We start from the raw sequence: 19330 nt of genomic DNA on the forward strand, positions 1-19330 counted from the left end.
ACAGAAGGACACGGGGACGTATAGGGCTGCATGGACGTATGGTCTGTGGGGACGCAGGGACCCGGGGACACGCAGGGATTGGGGGCCCGCCTGTGTCCCCCGCGGGGCTCCACTTTGGGGTAAGAAACCGCAACTTTTGGGGTAAGAAACCGCACATTTTGGGGTAAAAAAACCCCACACTTCGGGGTTTCGTTTCGGGCGCTTTGCGGTGGGGGAGGGGCGGAGGGGGACGGCGGAGCGGAAGTGCGTCGCGGCCACTTCCGGTGAGCGGAGCGCTTCAGATGGCGGCGCTGATGCTGAGGTGACTCCGCGCGGGCGGGGCCTCCCGTGCCCCCCCCCCCCCACACCCCCTCCGTTTTTGTGGTTCCCTTTTTCCCGTGTCCTCTCGGTCCCGGAGCCGCGAGGGTGTCCGCTCCGGGGCCGGATCCCTCCGGGGCGGCTGTTCCGGGCCGAGCAGCGCTGTCCCGGCGGGGTCGGGCCTGAGCGGGAGGGGGGGGTCCGTGAGGCAAAAGCTCGCGGCTGGAGGGCCTGAGGAACTTGGGGGGGGGGAGGGGACTGAGGGGGGGGAGGGGACTGAGGGGTGGCCCTATGGGGGTGCCCGGGGGGGGGTTGGTCACAGCAGCGGTGCAGCTCTGAAGAGGAGCGGATCCGGAGCTCTCCGCGCAGCACTGCAGCCCCCGTCGCGGTTGGGACGTTCCGTTTCTCGGCCCATTGCGTTTTGTGCCCCCCCCCCCCCCCCCCCCCCCCCCCGACCTCTGGGGACGGAGCTCTTTGGTGTCGGCGCTGTTTGGGGTTTTGTGCGGCGGGGGCTCAGGGGGCGGCCCAGAAGCGGAGCTCTGCTTTGAAGGCTGCTCCCTATAGCTCCACCTGCTGCCTATTTCTGCCCACCCCGGGAAAAAAATAACACTTCTGATCCCCGTGCTGCCCGAGGCCGCTTCGGCCTTTTGTAAAGAAATGTTTCGTCAGAGATTGGGGTGAAAATCTGAGCTCAGGGACTCGGGGCTGGGGACAGAGCAACAGCTTAGAGCTCAGAGATTGCAAAGGGGACGGCTGCTCGGTGCAGGGTGCCATGTCTGCTCAGCTGCGGGCTGTGCTTTGCAGGCAGGATTTGTTCCAGTGAAGCCAGGCGTGGTGCTTTGCATTGGGAAGAGTCTGGAGAGGACGGGGGGCTCGTGCTGGAGCTGGGGGGTTTCTTCTTTAGAACAGCAGCGTGGTTTGGAGGTGGCTCTGCCCTCCTCCCAACCACAGCAGCTCCTGCACGAGGGAAATGTGGAGTGGGTTGGTCTGGAAGGGAGAACTGAGGGGGTGTGAGTGAGGTGTGGCAGTGACCCGTGGCCTCAGGGCACAGCTTCCAGTTCAGCTCCTCTCCCGTGGGCTCCAGAGCAGGGCCGGCCCCACGCAGACACCGAGGCTGGATTGTCTTCCCACGGTGGATAAGTTGGGAAGGGAGCAGCTCTTTGTCAACGAGCAAAGGTGGGGCTGCAGCGAGCCGAGCTCAACGAGCTGGGACTCAGAGAGCTGTGGTGGGGGTGGGATCTGCTCCCAGCACTGCAGGAGTGGGAGGACGCGGACAGGAAGCATCCTGCAGGGCTGTTTATTCACACGGGGAGCTGGGGCAGCTCAGCACGACAGCTCGTGTTGCTGCTGAGCTCCAGGTGTTCCCGTGGCCGTGGGGGCCGAGAGCAGCAGAGCTTCGTTCCTCCTGCAGTGGGAGGTGCAGGAGCAGCTGCTCGTGCGCTGGGGGGGATTAATCAACGTTTGTTGCTGCGCTGGGGGTGAATGTTCCTCCTTTGGCGTTTGTGCTTTGTCGTGAACGGCTGCTGTAGATTCCAGCCCACAGCTGCCCCGGCTCCTGGAGAGCTGCCCTTCAGTGTCCCATCACAATCACCACCATTGCTCCGTGGAGTGCAGCTCCCACTCCTCCGGGTGCCGTCAGATCCTCCCCGGAGCCAAACAGCAGCGATGAACTGCTGTAAGCAGGAGCCCAGGGAGCGCTTGGAGGAGGTGGGGGTGACGCCTCCGTTGGGTGCAGTGGGGGTTGGGCCGTGTCCTCCTGGGGACGTGTGCCCCCCACCCCATTCGTTGCTGCAGTGGGAGCGGTTGTGCTGTCCTGGTGTGACTGTGGGGTCGTGTGAAGCTGTGGGGGGGGTGTCGTGCACAGCCTGGGTGCCTGATGTAGGAGCAGGAAGGTTTGGGGCTAAGGATCACAGCGTGGTTGGGTGGGGGGGACCTCACAGCCCCCCAGCTGTGGGCTGGCTGCCCCCATAGGCTGCCCAGGGCCCACATATCCAGGGTCAGAGCCAGGCCCCGTCCCGTGCAGCCTGATTTCGGGGCTCAGGTGCTGTGGAGCCGCATCCTGGCTGCGTGACATCGCCGTGTCACGCATCTCTTTGTCACTGACGGACCTCTCCCTGTCCTCTCTTGCAGATGTGTGGGTCGGCGCTGCCTCCTGGCCCAGCTCAGCCCCGTTCCCTCCGCGCGCCGGTGAGTGCAGGGAGCAGCAGGATGCGGCCCTCCCCTCGGGGATCCCGTCCTGTTCCCCTCCATCGTTCTGCTCGTGTGCTGGCTGGGCTCAGAGTGCTGCCTTCACACCTCTGTGTCACAGACGTTTGGTACAGCGTGCCGTCTCTGGGGCAGGCTGTGTTAGCAGTGCTGTGGGAGGTGTTATCCCCTGCGCAGAACCGAGCTCAGCACGGAGCTGCCCGACCCCTCTCCTTTTGCAGTGTCGTCCCTATGGCCACGACAGCCAAGGAGGAGATGGCACGCTTCTGGGAGAAGAACACCAGCTCCAGCCGCCCCCTGTCCCCTCACGTCTCCATTTACAAGTAAGGCTCCTTGTCAGGCCCACATCCCAGCGCTGCCAGCCTTCCCCTCCCTCTCAGCTTCCTCAGCAGACGCCCTTCCCAGCTCCGTGCTGCTGCTGTTTGCCATTCCCAAGCTGCCTCTGCACATTCCCCGCTCTCTCCCCCCTTTCTCTGTGCCCGGATTCCTGGGATAGCTGAGTGCAGAGCTGCCCACGGGCAGCACCTCGCCCCCCCCCCCCCCCCCCCCGTGCCCCCCTCGTGCTGACAGGCTGCTTCTTTTGCAGGTGGTCTCTGCCCATGGCCATGTCCATCACGCACCGTGGCACCGGCGTCGCGCTCAGCCTAGGTGTGTCCATCTGTGCCCACCGTGGGCTCTGGGGACGTGGCTGCCCTCCCCTTGGGCCTCTGGTTGTAATTCTGCCTTCTGCCGTGGCTTTTCTCCCCGTCCTCCCCCCCCCCCCGGAGCTGCAGCTGCTCTGGGAAGCGTTGCTCCCCCGCAGCACTGCGTCCATCACGGGATGCTGCTCTGCTCTCAGCCCCTGGCGCAGTGCTGACCCCACCAGGCCCCGCTTTGGGGGGGGGGGCTGACAGCCCCACAGAGCTCTGGGGGTCCTCCTGGCATAGGTGGAGCGTTTCAGCTTCCTCAGAGCAGCTGCTGCCTGCCCAGGACCCCTGAGAGGATGGGAGGAACAAAATGATGGCATCAAAAGTGATGACCCCCCCCCCCCCCCCAGAGCATTGGGCTCAGGTGGTGCAGTTCAGCAGTGCCCTCCTGGCAGTGGGATGGCATGGCTCCTGCAGGGGGGGCACGGGGCAGGGGGGCTCAGAGCACCGTGGAAGGGAGCAGCCGGGCTCCTAGCTTTGGGATCTCACCTCCAAGCCCTGGGGGGGATGTGCTGGGGGGGGGGGGGGGGGGGGGCTGCCCCGAGGTGTGGGGCTGTATTGCTGCCTTTTGCGTCCCGTGTGGGTCAGCACAGGACCCCCATCCCCTGCATCACTGCCCGGGTGGGGGTGGGGGGGTCCTCCTCCCTCTGTTTGCTCACGGTTTGGTGCTGCACCCCCCAAACTGACATGGCTGGGGGGGGAGGAGCACCCCATAACCGCCGTGCTCTGTCCCCGCAGGGGTGTCTCTCTTCAGCCTGGCTGCCCTGCTGCTCCCGGAGCAGTTCCCTCACTACGTGGCCGTGCTGAAGTCGCTCAGCCTGAGCCCCGCGCTCATCTGCTCTGCTAAGTTCACCTTGGCCTTCCCCTTCTGCTACCACACCTGGAACGGAATCCGGCACCTGGTGAGCCCCCCCCGGTGTGTGCGTGTGTGTGTGTGTGCAGGGATGCAGAGCTGTGGGAGCAGGATCTGGGCACGCTGCCCTTGCAGACGGGGCTCGATCTCGGAGCTATTTTTGGCTGTGTTTAAGCTGCAGAGAGCAGCGCTGTGCTGACGCCTGGCGGAGCCATCCGAGCGCCCCCTGCTCTGTGCCCCCTCTCTGGGGAGCCCTGCAGAGTGCCCACCTCAGCCCTGCTGTGCTTTGCAGGTGCTCCGTGCTGTGGGGGAGCCCTTTGCAGGATGGTGGTGCCACGCAGAGTAACCCGGGCTGCCCACCCGGGGCTGGGGAGCGGAGCAGGCAGCTCGGCCCGGCCCGGCCACGCTTCCTGCGTCTGATGGAGGAGGGAGGGCTGGGGGTGGGATGACTTGTGCTGCTTTTTCTGGCTGCTTTTGTGTCCCTGCAGCTGCAGATGGGTTTGGTTTTTACGAGGCAGCCGACCCCACGGGTGTGCAGTGCTGTGTGCTCACACCCCAGCGCTGTGGGGGCTGTGGGGCCGTGGCAGTGGGGCTGAGCACGAGGCAGCAGCGTGCCCCGGTGGCACATGGGGCCAATGGGAGCTGATCCTCCCCTCTGCTCTGCCATGGGGAGCCCCCAGCTGCAGCACCGGGCCCGCTGTGGGGCAGACTGGGGAGTGCTGGGAGAGCCCTGCAGAGGGCGGTGGAGCTATGGGGGGGAGGGGTGAGGGGGGGGGGGGCTGTCAGCTCTGCCGTGCTGTGTAACCTATTTCTGTCCTCGGGGAGAGCAGAGAGCAGCGCTGGGGATTAGGGGCAGCTTCCAGCAGCTCTGTGATGCTGGGGGAGGGGCAGCGTGGGGATCCGGATCCGTGCAGCGCACCCTGGGACCCCCACCCAGCGGGGACGGGCAGCACTTCTGTAAAGGAAGAGGGGGGGCTTAAAACCCAAAAAGGGGAGGGGGGGGGGGAGGTGAGTGCCCACCTCTGGGGGCAATGCAGGACATGGGGCTGGGGGGGTGGGGGCAGAAGGGCAGTGGGTCCAATGCGGCCCCCCCACGGGGGACCGTCCCCATCGCGGTGCCGTAACTGCGTGTCTCTCTCCCACCCCCCAGGTGTGGGACATGGGGAGGGGCTTCAAGCTGTCCCAGGTGGAGCAGTCGGGGCTGGTGGTCGTCGTGCTGACGCTGCTCTCCTCCGCCGCCCTCGCGGCGCTTTGAAAGCGCTCCGTCCGTCCCCAGCGGCCGAGGAAGGTTCGGTCCGTGCCCACACACACACACACGGGGGGGGGGGGGGGGTGGGCAGCGTTCCCCCCCATCACCCATCGTGGGGAGGAGGGGAGGGCTCAGACCCCGCGTTGTTCTCAGTGTCCCCCCCGATTCTGACGCTGTGGGGCCGGGGGGGGCAGGGGGGGGGCAGGAGCTGTCCCAGCAGCAGTGGCAGTTTATTCAGCCCTGGATTCTTCGGCCCTAAGGAGTGAATGGGGCAGTAAAAAGGGGGCGTGGAGGGTTTGGAGGGAAGGGGCAGTTCTGGGGCTGTGGGGTGTCCCATGGGGGGGGTGTTGTGTGTGGGGGGGTCCCGGGGGTCCACCGTCTCCCGGGACAGCACCCCCTGGTGGCCGCACGGTGGGGGAGGGGGTGTCCGGGTAAAGGGGGTCAGGGCTGGGTTACTTTGGAGCCAGGTTATGGGCGGTGTGGTGATTGGGGTCAGTACGATCACTGGGGGTCACTCTTGAGGTCACCCCACGATGACCTCCACTGAACAGATCCCCCCCCCCCCCTTTTTGGGACCACGCAGTGGGGACAGCGCTTCGTTCACTTTGGGTTTATTTCCTTTCCCTGATTTCTTTCCTTTATTTTTCTCCCTTTTTTTGGTTTTCCCCATTCCCAACTGCAGATCCCGGTGCCGTCTCCACCCCGCGCCCCATTGCTGCAGCCGATCCTGGGGGGGGGGGGGGGGGGTGGGGGGGGGCACCGGGCGGTGGGGTCGGTGTGGGGGGGGGGGGGGGGGGGGGACACAACGAGAAATAAACAGTGCTGGAACAGCGTGGAAATACAAAACGAAAACGGCCCAAACAGTGACGTCGGAAGAATTGGACCCCCCCCGGGGTGAATTCTCGGCTTGGATTGACGTGGACGAGCCCCGGAGCGGGGCTGGGACCCCCCAGTGGGGGGCGGCGGTGGGGCGGCGGTGGGGCTAGAGGGCGGGGCACGCCACCTGGTGCCGGATGCCGTCGTTGCAGAGCAGCGCGGCCGCGCGCTCGTCGCCGTCCCCGTGCTGGCACTGCATGTACGTGACGCCGTGGGGGGAGTAGGGGTGCGCGCACACGTTGCAGCTGCGCGTCATCGCACCGCCCGCGCTGCTCCTGCGGGGAGGGGGGGGGCACGGAGAGCCCCCCCGGGGGCACGCGTCAGCACCCGGGGCTGCCCGGAGTAGCACCCATGGGTGGCAGCCATGGGCGCTCGCTCGGGTGCTCCTCACCAGTGTCACCCGTCCCCAGCGGCGCGCCGGTGCTTCCACAGGGGCACTGCCCCCCACCCCCACATCTCTGTCCCTTACCCCCATGTCCCCCCACCCCCCCACATCTCCATCCCTTATCCCCACATCTCTGCGTCCCCGCACCCAATGCCTCCATGGGGGCAGTGCCCATTGCTGCCCACATCCCCGCCCCCCTTATCCCATATCCCCCTGCCCCCCCCCCCCCCTCCCGGTGCCCCCCCCCCCCCCCGGTGCCCCCCCCCCTCCCGCTGCCCCCCCACCTGCACTCGCTGCAGCTCCTCTGGCACTCCTTCCTGCGGTAGCGGCTGAGCAGAGCCCCGATGAGCAGCCCGAGCAGACTGAGCAGCAGCAGCGATCCCAGCACGGAGCCCACGATGACGCCCGTCTGGCGGCCGCCTCCTGCGGGGACACATTCTGTCACCGTCACCGCGGACCCCCCCGGACCCCCCCCGGACCCCCCCCGGACCCCCCGCGGTGCCACTCACTCTGCGCGGCGCTCAGTGTCAGCTGGCACGTGGCGTAGCCCACGCGGTTGGTGACGCGGCACTGGTAGACGCCGGCGTGGGCCTCCGAAACACTGCGGATCAGCAGGTCACCAGGAGCACGGCCTGGGGACGGGACGGGTCAGCGTGGGGACACGGGGACAGCGTGGGGACACGGGGACACGGGGGTGTGGGGACATGGGGACGCGGAGACGCATGGACATGGGGACACAGGGGCATGGGTGTGCAGGAACGTGGGGAAACATGGACATGGGACACAGCCATGGGGTGGGGATATGGGGACACGGGGACACGGGGACAACACGGGGACATGGGGACATGGGAACACAGACAAAGGGATGTGGGGACACGCGTGCACACAGATGTGGGTGGGTGGGTGGGGATGTGGGTCTGCAGGGACACCTGCATCCGGATCTGTCCCTGTGCCCCCGTGTGTCCACACACGGGTTCACACGACACGTGGGCACAAACACGGGGGGCACGCACGGACACGGGGGGCACGCACGGACACGGGGGGCACACGGATGTGGACACACACACACACACACACACACACACCCCGTGGCGCACGTGGCCACGGACGGGCGCGCTGTTGGACACCCACGGCCACACCGAGAAGCCCACAACCACGCGTAAGCGGGCACGGACGCGTTCACACCCACACACGGCCACATCCACGCGCACCTACGACCCCCACGCCCCCCCCCCCCCCCCAAAGCCCCGGGAGCCCCCCCGCACCCACCTTGGATGGTTCCTTGGGGCAGCCGTCCCCCGCCGTAGCCGTCCGCCAGCTTGGCCCACTGGTAGGCGAGCGGCGCGGCCCCTCCTCGGCTGTAGCAGCGCAGCAGGACACTGCACCCTGAACCTGGTCCCCCTCGGTCCAGCACTGCGGGACGGCCGGCTTCTCTGCGGGGCGAGGGGCAGCGTCACCACCGGGGGCACGGGCACCGCCGGGGACGTTGCCGCCACCGGGGCCGTGGTCGTCACAGGGAACGCGGTCGCTAGCAGGGACATCGTCATCACCTGTGCCACCATCACCACCGGGGACATGGTCACCGGCGGGGACGTCGCCGTCACCACCGCCGCCACCGGGGGACGTCGTCACCACCCCCGGGGTCATGGGCACCACCCTGACCACTGGGGATGGTCACCCACACGGGCACCCCTGTGGGTCTTGTCACCACCAGGGTCGTGGTCACCCCTGAGGTCGTGGGGACAGCCAGTGCCACCACCACCGTGAGGGACAATGCCACCACCAGGAATAGGGTCACCTCTGTGGACGCCGTCACCACGGGGGACGTCACCACCACCACACATCACCGCCGTCATCCCCCACCGGGGCCGGACCCCCGGCGGGGGTCTCACCTTGCACGGTGACGATGACCTCGTGCACGGCCACCGTGTTCTTCTTGACGCGGCACTGGTAGGTGCCGGTGTCGGACACCTGCAGGTCGGCCAGGCGGATGGACGCGTCGTGCTGCCCGGGGTCGTTCTGCACGAAGGCCACGCGGTCCTGCAGCCCCGAACCGCTGCCGTAGTTGACGTGGTGGTCGTGGTAGGAAAGGAACTGGGGGGGGGGGAGTGGAGGGGTGAAAGAGGGTGTGAGGGTGGGCAGAGGGCTCCAGGGGGGCTGCTGCACCCCGTGTGTTCCCTGCTGCACCCCTTCTGCCCCATCCTTTCTACTTCAGCGCCCCTTATCCCTTTCTCCTACCCCATATCTGCTCCTCCATCTCTCCTTGGCCATCCCTCCATCCCATCCCACCCCATCCCATCCCACCCCATCCCACCCCATCCCACCCCATCCCATCCCATCCCATCCCATCCCATCCCATCCCATCCCATCCCATCCCATCCCATCCCATCCCATCCCACCCCATCCCATCCCATCCCATCCCATCCCATCCCACCCCATCCCATCCCATCCCATCCCATCCCATCCCATCCCACCCCATCCCATCCCATCCCACCCCATCCCATCCCATCCCACCCCATCCCATCCCACCCCATCCCATCCCATCCCATCCCATCCCATCCCATCCCATCCCATCCCATCCCATCCCATCCCATCCCATCCCATCCCATCCCACCCTTCCTTGTCCTTTTCTCCCACCCCATCCCTCCCAGCCCTGCAGGACCGAGGCCATCTTGGTGACCCCAAACCCAACGCCCCACACTCACCACATTCTCGGGGCCGGTGCGCTCGGGCGTGATCTGGATCCACTCGATGCCCACGCCCTGGGGACCATTGTCCTCGGGCTCGAGGACGTAGGGGCAGCCCAGCTTCACTGAGTCGCCCTTGGCCAAATACAGCACCTCACGGCCTTTGCTGTTGATCCTCACGGCCAGGAGGAGAGCTGGGGGGGGGGGGGCCTCGTGTGAGCAGCCTGACCCCATAACCCACCCCACCCCGACCCCACACCTCTTGGATACCGTTCCTTAGATATCCCAATGGGATGGAGGTGACACTGGGGCCGTGGCACCTACCTGGCATGAGCCCCAGCAGCAGGAGCTGCCCGGCGCCGTGCCGTGCCATCGCGCTGCGGTGCCGGCGGTGAGGAGGAGGAGGAGGAGGAGTGCGGGCGGAGGAAGGCTCCGAGGCGACGGGGCACCCGCCGCGCTCGGCCCTTTTACATGCTGGGCCCGAGTGCTCCTCCCTGTGGGGCGGATGCCTTTGGGATGACTGAGTGGCTCCGAGCTGTGCGTGAGCGATGCCGCCCTGCTCCACTCCCTACCCGGTAATTATGCTCTGCCATATGGGGTTGCATCCCGTCGGAGCGGGGCCGGGGGCTGTAATAGGGGATGGGGGTCAGTGGGGCGCTCTGCGGGGCCCAGTGCTGGCGGTGGGGAGGGGATGTGGGGCTGCGAACCTGCTGTCACCCCGTGATAGGTGGTGGCAGAATCAGTGGGGTCCACCCGGGATCGGTCGGGAGCATCCCGAGGAGATGGCAGTGCCACCCTACACTGCCCCAAAAGGGTTTTGGTGTCGGAGTGGGACACAGTTGCAGGAGCTTAAAGGTGTGGTTGGACCACGGGCTCTAATCCCCTACAGATCCCTCCTCCGGTCCTGCCCCCTTGGCACGGGGCACCGCCGTCGCCCCACGGGGACCACCAAACCCACCTCGGTGACACCGGGTGACACTGGGACACAGCGGCAGTGTGGGGTTGGGGGACGGGGATGGAGGAGGTGGGGACCCACAGCGACCGCGGATGGGTTGGGGACAGCAGTGGGAAATGGGGACGGGGACACCGCAATGGGACAACAGAGGGGTTGAGGACGGGGATGGCGGCATTTGGGTGCAGGGATGCCACGCAGGGGCTGCTGAACCCCTGAGACCCGGACGAGCAGCACCCCACACCCACCCCATTGCCCCATGGGGCTGTGCCACACACGGGGCAGCTCCGGTCGGTGCCCCGCGGCACAGTGGGGCTCCGTCGGTGTTTTCCGCCCCACTGCCCGATCCGGCCGGGCAGCACCGCCCCTCCGGCCCCAAACGCTCCCCGGGGCCACAGCCGCTCCATTTTCCGTCCCCACGCTGAGCTCATCGCCGTCTCTTAACCCTTTGCCGGGAATGGGGGCCGAGCCGGGCACGTGTGGGGCAGCGTCTGTGATTTGGGGCCCCCGGGGCGGCGCTGAGGGGACGGTCCCCACCGCGGTGTGGGTCGCGGATCGGCGGTGACTCCCGCATTCCTCGTGCAGGAGGAGTGGGGACGCAGTGGTGTGGGGAGCAGTGGGGCTGAGTGTAGGGAACGGGGATGGAGGTGACCACAGAGGGACAGCGGTGGCCCCATAGAACTCGGGGTGACCCAAAATGGGCCGTGCAGATCTGCGGTGCCCAGATCCACCACCACTCAGAGACAGCCACAATAAAAGCAGCACTTTGGGGACACGGAGGAGGCGGTGTCCCCCCCCCCACCCCACCCCACAGCCCCCCCACGCCGTCCCCCTGCCCGGGGCGCTCTCGCCTTTCCCGGCTCTCCTTATTTTTCAGCTGCTCGGTGAATTAATCAGAGCCACTCCTATGGGATCGTGGCCCTCTGAAGCTGCCAGTCCCCGTCCCGCTGTGGTTTGCTGTGTTTTCCTTTTGTTGTTCCAAGGTTTGCATCACGCCGCGGACGCTTCGCTTTGTCCCTGCGCGAGGCCACTGCCACAGGGCCTGGAGGTGACACGGCGCTGAGCCAGCGGTGCTCATAGGGCGGGGGTGGCAGTGACAGCGCCGGGTTGGGCTACGCCTGGGTCACGGGGACCCCCCCCGGGGCCCCCAGGAATAGGGCAGGGGCTGGGGATGCTCCCGGCCCCAGGGGGATGGGCGGGGGGCTGTCCCTAACGCTGACCCCTACCCCAATCCTACCCCAACACAAACCTGATCCTAACCCCAACCTCAGTTCTAACCCCAACCCAACCCTAAATCCAACCCAACATCACCCTAACCATAACCATAACCCCAAACCCAGCTCCAACCCTAACCCCAATGCCCCTTCGAACCCTAACCCAACCCAACCGTAACCATAACCCCAACCCAGCTCTAACCCTAACCCTAACCCTGATCTGTAAGGGCAAAGTAAGAGAAGGACAGGAGCTGCAGTCTGCTCCACGAACATCTCTGTTTGTAGATAACTCTGCCTAAGAAACCCCGAACGGCTGAGCTGCCACGCTCTGCTCCACACGGCGCTGAGCTCCGCTCCGGGTGCACCGCTCCACCCAAGCGCAGTACTTCTCAGGGACACCAGCAGCTCTGCGGAGAGAAGGAACCTTCAGACACAGAGCTGGGATGAGCATCGGGATCTGTCTGAAGGGTATGGAGAGGAACCCAACGGGGACAGAAAACGGGGGCACTCAATGGGGACACCCAACGGGGACACCCAACAGGGACACCCAATGGGGTCACCCAACAGGGACACCCAATGGGGACACCCAAGAGGATACCCAACGGGGACACCCAATGTGGACACCCAACGGGGACACCCAAGTGGATACCCAACAGGGACACCCAATGTGGACACCCAATGGGGTCACCCAACGGGGACACCCAATGTGGACACCCAACGGGGACACCCAACAGGGACACCCAACAGGGACACCCAATGGGGACACCCAAGTGGATACCCAACGGGGACACCCAATGGGGACACCCAACGGGGACACCCAATGTGGACACCCAATGGGGACACCCAACGGGGACACCCAACGGGGACAGAAAACGGGGACACCCAAGTGGATACCCAACGGGGACAGAAAACGGGGGCACCCAAGTGGATACCCAATGTGGACACCCAATGGGGACACCCAACGGGGACACCCAATGGGAAGGCCGGGATAGGACTCAGGGACGTGGGCACCACCTGAGCTCCTGGATCTTGTGCTGCTTGAGCTGGGCGATGCGCCGTCTGCGCTGCTCAGCCTCCTCCTGCAGCCGTTGGCTCTCCTGGAAGGCGTCCACGCGCTCCCGGGCGCAGCGCTGCTGTCGCTCCCGGATCTGACTGCGGATGGCATCGGCGTGGGAGAGCTGCAGGGCGACCCTCCGTGCCTCCTCTGCCTTCTCCTTCTCTATCTGCTCCTGCTGGGCCCTGCGGGGGGGAAAAGACCTCTGAGGTTACCCGGTCCCTGTAGGGTTTTGGAACTGTAGGGTCGTTGAGGTTGGGATGGAGTTGAACCGTCCCCACCATCCCCGAGGGAAGAACTGCAAAACCATGGGGTCCGTAGGGTCGGAAAAGACATTGGAGGTCTTCGCATGCAACTGCTGACCCATCCACCCATCCTCACCCCACGGGATCGTTAAAGTTGGAAAACGTCTCCGAGGTCATTCACGTTGACCCACGCCCACCGCGTCCACTAACACCGTCACAGAAGTGGGGGGGTCGTGGAGGTGGAGGAGCACCTTTAGGACCCCCAAGGTCGATCCCAGCGCATCCCCACCTCTCCCACCAAACTGCAGCCCAAAACAGAACCAACAGCTGGAGACCTCCGAGACCCCCAACGCCCAAAGACCTCCGAGACCCCCTGCGCCCAACCCACACCCCCCACGACCACCCACCCCATCCCGAAATGCCACATCTCTGCCTTTTGGAACCCCCCGGGCCCCCTGACCCCCAGCTCAGAGCTCAGAGCAGTGCCCATCTCACCGGAGGACGCGCTCGAAGTCGTGGCGGTCGCGCTGCGCCTGCACGGCCATGAGGTGCTCCCTCGCAGCGATCTGTTGGCTCCGGCCCCGCCGCAGCTGCTCCACCATCTCAGCCTTCCTGAGTGCTGCCTCCTTCTCCTTCCTCCTCCACTCCCGCTCGGCCGCCTCCTGGCTGCGTTTGGCCCTCAGTGCGTTCTGGACAGAGGGGACGGCAGCGGGGATGGGAGGTTGGGATGGGAGGTCACTCAGGGATGGCTTTGCCGCCCCGCTCCTCGCTGCTGGCACAGCTCACCCGCTCTGCCTGCTGGTCCAGGGCCCTCTCCTGCTTGGCCCTGAGCTGTGCCATCTCCTTCTCCTTCTCCTGACGGATCCTGTGCTGCTCAGCTTCCAGCTCTGCCTCCCGCTCCTACGTGGGGCAGATCCCGGTGGCAGATCCCCGCGTGCTGTCACCCCCCCGTGCCGCTCTGCGCAGTCCCTGTACCATTTTCTGCCGCTGGTACTCGAGCGCCCGCTCGTCCGCCATCCTCTCCTGCTGCAGCCGCTCCTCCCTGCACCTCTGGTTCTCGTCGTTGATGCGTTTAATCTCAGCCTGGATTTTCTTCTGCTGCTCCTTCTTCTGCTCCAACTCCTGAACCGCAGAGCTGAGGGTCCGTGGGTGCTCGCCCCGGTGGGCAGAGCTCAGCAGCTCGGCGTTGCGTTGGAGGGCATCTCGGCCCCCCCCCAGCACCGGGTCACCCATCCAAGAGGGGAAAATCTGCCTTCACCCCCCTCTGCTCCCCAGCAGCTCCCTGCTCAGTGCACCTTCTGCTCCTCCATCTTCAGCTGCTCCAGGTAGCGCAGCATCTCCTGGCTCTCCTGGTCCCGCTGCTCAGCCCTCAGCGCCCGCTCCTCCTCGTTCTTCTCTATCTGCTTCGCCAGCTCCTGTCTACCCCTGGGGAGAACCGCGGGATCATCGAGTGCTTGGGTCGGAAGGGACCTCAAAGACCATAGAGCTATGGGATCACAGCGGGGTTGGGTTGGAAGGGACCCCCAGCCCTGCAGTGGGGCCAGCAGCACACTGCTGGGGGTGCACCCGATGCCACAGTGTCACTGATAATCACACAACCGTAGGGGCTGGAAGGGACCTCGAGAGACCACCGAGTCCAACCCCCCTGCCAAAGCAGCTCCCCCCACCGGGTAGGATGACGATGCTCACTGCATCAGCTCCTGCTTCCTCCTGCGCTCCAGCTCCTCCTGCCTCTCGTTGGCCTTCTGCCTCTCCACCTCCATCATCCTGGCCAGGCGCTCCTCCTCCTCCTGCAGCTCCTTGGTGATCTGCTGCTTCTCGAGGATCTGCGCGTCGCGGATGGCGTGGCACCGGACACCCAGGAGCATCTGCGGGGACAGACAGAGCACGGGGTGGAAAAAAGGAGGGGAAGAAGGCCCTGAGCGGTGCTCAGAGCTCAGCACCTCCTGCCACCTCTCCCCTTTGGTTCTGCGAGGTTGGGGTGGGGAGGATGGGGACCCCCCCCCTGGCTGTACCTCGCTGAACTCCTTGATCTCGTCCTCCTGCTCCATGCGCATCCTGCTCGCCCGCTGCTGCAGGTGCTGGGCGCGCTCCCTCGCCTCCTCCTCCAGCTCGCTCGGTTTGCTCTGCTGCATGAGGGCTTGGCGCTTCGCTGCTGCCTTGCGCCCGTTCATGGCCTCCTAAGGGGACAAGGGGAGAGCTGAGCTGCCGTCCTGCACCCCCGGGTCACCACACTGCACCCTGGGTCACCACACTGCACCCCCGGGTCACCACACTGCACCCCCGGGTCACCACACTGCACCCCTGGGTCACCACACTGCACCCCCGGGTCACCACACTGCACCCCCGGGTCACCACACTGCACCCCCGGGTCACCATCCTGGCCCCTATCCCTATAGCCACCATCCTTCACCTATAGCCACCATCCTTTGCCTTTTGCCACCATCCTTCAGCCTGGGCCACCATCCTGTACCCCTGGGCCACCATCCTGACCCCCGAAGCCACCATCCTTCACCTTGAGCCCTCATCCTGACCCCCCTGAAGCCACCATCCTCCAGCCCTTGGCCCTCATCCCACACAGCCCCTGGGCTCCCACCCTACCCCCCCTGTCCCACCGCCCCGCTCCCTCCTCAGGGAGACGCCCCGGACCCCTTCCTGCCGTGGGATGGGGGGGGGGTTAGGAGGGGGTGGGGGGTTCGTACGAGCACAGCCTCCCTCTGTGCTTTCAGGGCCTCCAGCTCGGCTGCACGCTGCTCCGCGCTCAGCACTCGGGACGATTCCTGGATGCGCTGGAAGTCCCTCAGGCCGATGATGAGGGGCAGAGAGGAGACCCTGCGAGAGGAGAGGAGGGGAGGGCACAGAACGGAGAGCTCAGAGCGCCCTTCACCCCCCACCCCCCCCCTCCCCACAAACCCTCCCGGTGCGGTCACGGCTCCCCCCCTCCCAGCGCTGTCACACCCCCTCGGGTCTCTCCATCCCAAAAGGAGTGGGACCACAGTGTGGAAAACCCCAAAGCAGAGCCCCACACGCAGCACCCAAAGCGTTTCGGGCCCCCCCGAGCACGTGGTCACAGAGGGACCCGAGGGTTGCAGCGCTTTGGGATGGAGCTGGGGGGGGGACACGGGGGGGGGGGGGACACGGCTGTACCCCGCAGTGACTCAGCCGGAGGAAACCACCGCAGCTCCGTGGGTGCCCCCGTTTCCCCACGCGTAAAAAATGCGGATAATGACACGGGGCTGTGTTTGGTGTTGTTTTTCTTTTTTTTTTGGGGGGGGGGGGGTTTGGTTTTGGTTTTGTTTTCTTTCCAGGACTTTTAATTAGCGGCGGAGTTACTCAGGCGACGCGTGCGGTGCTTTGAAAGCCCTTTGAAGGCGCTCGGGGACTTAAGGACGCGCTCCTATTATGGGTCACCTTTTCATCCGCCCCTCGGACGGATACCTGCATAATGAGCGCATCGCTGCGCCGCATTCCGGGACGCTTCCAAGAATGGGGAACGGCAACGGCGGCCCCAATAAACGCAGTGACGCGCGGCCCGGGCTGAGCTGTCCCCGTGTTCGGGTGCCCGAAGCGCACCCCGGTTTTAAGGAGTGGAAGAGAGGGGCACCCAGAGCTTCCTCGTGGCCCCATCTCCTCGGCCCCGTGGGGGGGGGAGCGTGGGTAGAGGCCCCAAAAGTGGGAGAGGGGAAGAGGGGGGGGGCACCGTCCGACCGACGCGGGCTTAAGATGAGCGTCTTTATGGGCGGAAAGAAAGGGAGGAAAAAAAAGGGGGGGTTGTGGGGGGGGGGGGGAAGGTCAAAGAGAGGTTAAATGGGGTTGCACGGGATAATGAGCCGCGTGTGCTGCGGGTTTTTAATGAGGTGGAGTAATTAGAGGTGGGTTCGGAGCGCTCAACCTCGTGCGCAAACAGCGCTGCGCCCAGAGAGGGGAGGGGGGTGCACTGGGGGGGGGGGGGGGGGGGATGGAGGGTTTGGGGGGGGGTCTGACTCACACGGGGCGGCGGCCGTGGTCGTCGCTGAGCGGTCGGACACCGTCGGGGCGGTGCTGAGCGCAGGGCGCTGATTTTGGGGCAGCTCGCGCATCCCGCGTGGGGCCGTGGGACTGTGAGAAAGGACGGGGAATTTCGGCTTCGTGGCACCGGAGCTTGGGGGGGCGTGGGGGGGGGGGAACGGGTCGGGAAATGGTGCAGGGAAATGCTCGGACCCCATCGGACCCCACAGAACCCCACAGAACCCCATAGGACCCCATAGGACCCCATCGCAGCGCCGTGGGCTCAGAGCTCGGCTCGTGTGGGGGGTGGGGGGGGGATTTCTCGCTGTGACAGCAGCAAAACAGAGCGTGGCTGAAGGGGGTGGGGGGCTTTGAGGGGGGGGAGCTGTGCGTCCCCTCTGTTGGTGGCCAAAGGGCCACCGGATCTCGCGAGGATCCCGCGGGACAACTCCACGTCCCACTCCGCGGCTCTCCGCCTCCTCCCAGTGCTCCCAGTGCTCCCAGTACCGCCCGCGCTGCTGCTGCTGCTGCTGCGGGTCCCCGTGCTCGAGGTGACGCTGCCACCTAGCGAGCCCACGCTTTCCGTGGGGCACCTCGAGGGCCACGCACCGCCCCGGTCGTGGGTGGGACAAGGGCAGCCAACCCCGTGCTCTCCGTCCCTACGTGGGGAGGAGGGGGGGGGGGGGGGGCTGGAACAGCTCCCAACCCCGGGAGCCCAACGGCCCCCCCGGGTTGGGTCAGGACAGACCCTAAAGATCACAGATCCATGGGATCTCAGCACAGTTGGGTCAGAAGAGACCCCAAATCCCCCCCCCCCCCAGCTCCCCCGTTGCCACGGGTGGGTGCCCCCCCCCACCCGCTCAGACCGCGCAGATCCCCACCCACATCCTCGGGCACCTCCAGGGACGGTGCACCCACAGCTCTGAGCTGCCAGGACCCATTCCCCCCCGAAAAAAAAACCCGATTTTCCCCCTCCAATCTGCAGCTCAGCACCCGCCCGCAGCCCCGGCCCCACGCCCACCCCACAGCACGCCGTGGGGCCGGGCAGCGCCCGCCGTGGGCCGGGCAGGGCGGGGCGGTTCGCTGCCCTCGGGGTGCGTTTCTCAGCCGTCCACCGTTATCAGCTGCGTGTGTGTAATTACAGGGCCGGGGCACCGGCACCGGTGTGCCAACAGATAACGGGCGGCCGTTCGAGGAGAACGGGACGGGATCCGCGCCCAGGAGCCCCGTTAATGATTGCGGGAGTGCTGTCACGCCGATGGACACCGCGATAACGGCGCGTGGAGAACCGCCCCGGGACGGAGCTCAGAGCGGAGGCGATGGCGGTGATGTCGCTCCTTCCTCCCCCATCCCCTCCCCCCCACACACAAAAGGAGTGGGGGGGGTTGGGATGGGGGCGGGGGGGGGAACCTCCATGGGGATCCCAATGGGGTGGGGGGGATGGGGGGACGCGGGGGCGGCACCCACCGTGGCGGCCTTGGACCTGAAGGGCGTTGGGTGCCATAAAGCGCTGCGGGGCCATAGGCAGCGGGTGGGGGAGGGGGGACGCGGTGATGGGGTCAGCGGCAGCGTGTGTGTGGTCCCCCCCCCCCCCCCCATAGTTCACAACAGAGGCTCTCCCTGAAGCCAACCCCAAAATGGCAGGGGGGTCTCTGACCCACAGACTTGGGTGTGTGTGTGTGGGGGGGGGTGTTTCCAGACCCAAGGAGGGGGGGCAGAGCCCCACTGCCCCCTCCCTTACCCCAAAGAGGGTCTCGTCCACCTCGGTGCCCTGTGCCCGTCTCCGGTAGCGGTTGGAGGGCTGCGGGGAGTCGGGAGGGAGGGGGGGGGTTAGCGGTGGTGGTCCCGGGGGGTCCCGGGGATGCCGTGCCGAGCCGGGCTGCGCTCACCATCCCGCTCCGGCTCCGTTCCCATAGTAACGCGACGCGCGGGGGCGGGGCCAGCGCGGAGCGGCCGCTCTAGGCAGCCCGGAGCCGACTCTATGGTCGCTGGGAGGTGTAGGGCCCCGGCTGCGCCCGCGTGGTTCCGGCGGTGTCCCTTCCACGCGTGGCTCCATCTGTGCCCTTCTGTCCTTCGCCCCGCGCGTCCCCACTCGCGTCCCCTTCCTGTTTGTCACCAGCTGTGCCCTCCCGTCTCCCTCTCCGCGTGCCCACAGCCGTGTCCCCGCGTTTGAGCGCCTCATTCCCCAGCGGTCATCCTACAAGCGCGTCCCAGCGTGTCCCATCCACGCGCGTCCCCGCCTCCCCCCACCCACGTGGGCTTCAGCATGGCCTCACCCGCCCCGCAAGCCCCGCCCTCTACCACGAGCCCCGCCCCTCCACGTGAGCACCCCCTCTGATGGAGACCCCAGGGTGGGGGTGGTGGTGGTGGTGGGGGGGGGGGGTTGGGGGGGGGAGGGGTCATCCCCTGTTCCCCCTCATTATCTCCGGACCCCACCATGGGGTGAATGCCCCCACCCCTGACCCCCTGTGCCCCTCACCCACCCCAAAAGCCACTGCGCCCCACCCACACCTGGGAGGATGGCCCCCCCCCATCCGACCCCCCCCCCCCCCCCCCCCCCCGGTCCCCCCACTCTCAGTCCGTGTAAACAAGAAGGGGGCATTTATTGGCTGAGAGCCGTTGGGGGGGGCTCTCCCCAGC

At 66.4% G+C, this 19330-nt stretch overlaps 3 protein-coding genes across 3 annotated transcripts; 1 reads left to right on the plus strand and 2 right to left on the minus strand.

The window, feature by feature from the left end:
- The first annotated feature begins 281 nt into the window (after positions 1-281).
- SDHC (succinate dehydrogenase complex subunit C) lies at positions 282-5296 on the plus strand. The gene is made up of 6 exons (XM_065751639.1): positions 282-301; positions 2428-2484; positions 2724-2825; positions 3089-3150; positions 3927-4090; positions 5192-5296. The coding sequence occupies exons 1-6, from the start codon at positions 282-284 to the stop codon at positions 5294-5296; spliced, it is 510 nt and encodes a 169-aa protein (XP_065607711.1).
- A 961-nt stretch (positions 5297-6257) lies between these two features.
- Positions 6258-9875, minus strand: VSIG8 (V-set and immunoglobulin domain containing 8). The gene is given in 8 exon segments (XM_065751618.1): positions 6258-6441; positions 6836-6974; positions 7061-7183; positions 7821-7934; positions 7937-7984; positions 8444-8645; positions 9257-9432; positions 9563-9875. Coding segments are annotated over 8 exon segments (1020 nt in total). The 5' UTR covers positions 9612-9875; the 3' UTR covers positions 6258-6272.
- Positions 9876-11699: 1824 nt separating this feature from the next.
- On the minus strand, positions 11700-16782 carry CFAP45 (cilia and flagella associated protein 45). Its single transcript, XM_065751638.1, has 10 exons — positions 16692-16782; positions 15406-15584; positions 14719-14883; positions 14393-14571; positions 13999-14128; positions 13679-13825; positions 13490-13603; positions 13199-13392; positions 12419-12643; positions 11700-11811 (listed from the first exon to the last, which is right to left on the minus strand). Exons 1-10 carry the CDS (start codon positions 16780-16782, stop codon positions 11700-11702), a joined length of 1536 nt encoding a protein of 511 aa, XP_065607710.1.
- Between the last annotated feature and the right edge of the window lie 2548 nt (positions 16783-19330).

The sequence above is a fragment of the Cyrtonyx montezumae genome, unplaced genomic scaffold, assembly GCF_038088225.1.
Source record: "Cyrtonyx montezumae isolate F1298 unplaced genomic scaffold, pur_monq_1.0 scaffold_76, whole genome shotgun sequence".
NCBI lineage: Eukaryota > Metazoa > Chordata > Aves > Galliformes > Odontophoridae > Cyrtonyx > Cyrtonyx montezumae.

Coding starts and splice junctions, on each gene's coding strand:
- CFAP45 (XM_065751638.1), bottom strand. CDS start 16,782: ATGCGCGAGCTGCCCCAAAATCAGCGCCCTGCGCTCAGCACCGCCCCG. Junction 14,572..14,718: donor AGATCAAGGAGTTCAGCGAG/GTACAGCCAGGG, acceptor CTGTCCCCGCAG/ATGCTCCTGGGTGTCCGGTG. Junction 13,604..13,678: donor AGTACCAGCGGCAGAAAATG/GTACAGGGACTG, acceptor TGCCCCACGTAG/GAGCGGGAGGCAGAGCTGGA.
- SDHC (XM_065751639.1), top strand. CDS start 282: ATGGCGGCGCTGATGCTGAG. Junction 2,826..3,088: donor CCTCACGTCTCCATTTACAA/GTAAGGCTCCTT, acceptor CTTCTTTTGCAG/GTGGTCTCTGCCCATGGCCA. Junction 4,091..5,191: donor GGAACGGAATCCGGCACCTG/GTGAGCCCCCCC, acceptor CCCACCCCCCAG/GTGTGGGACATGGGGAGGGG.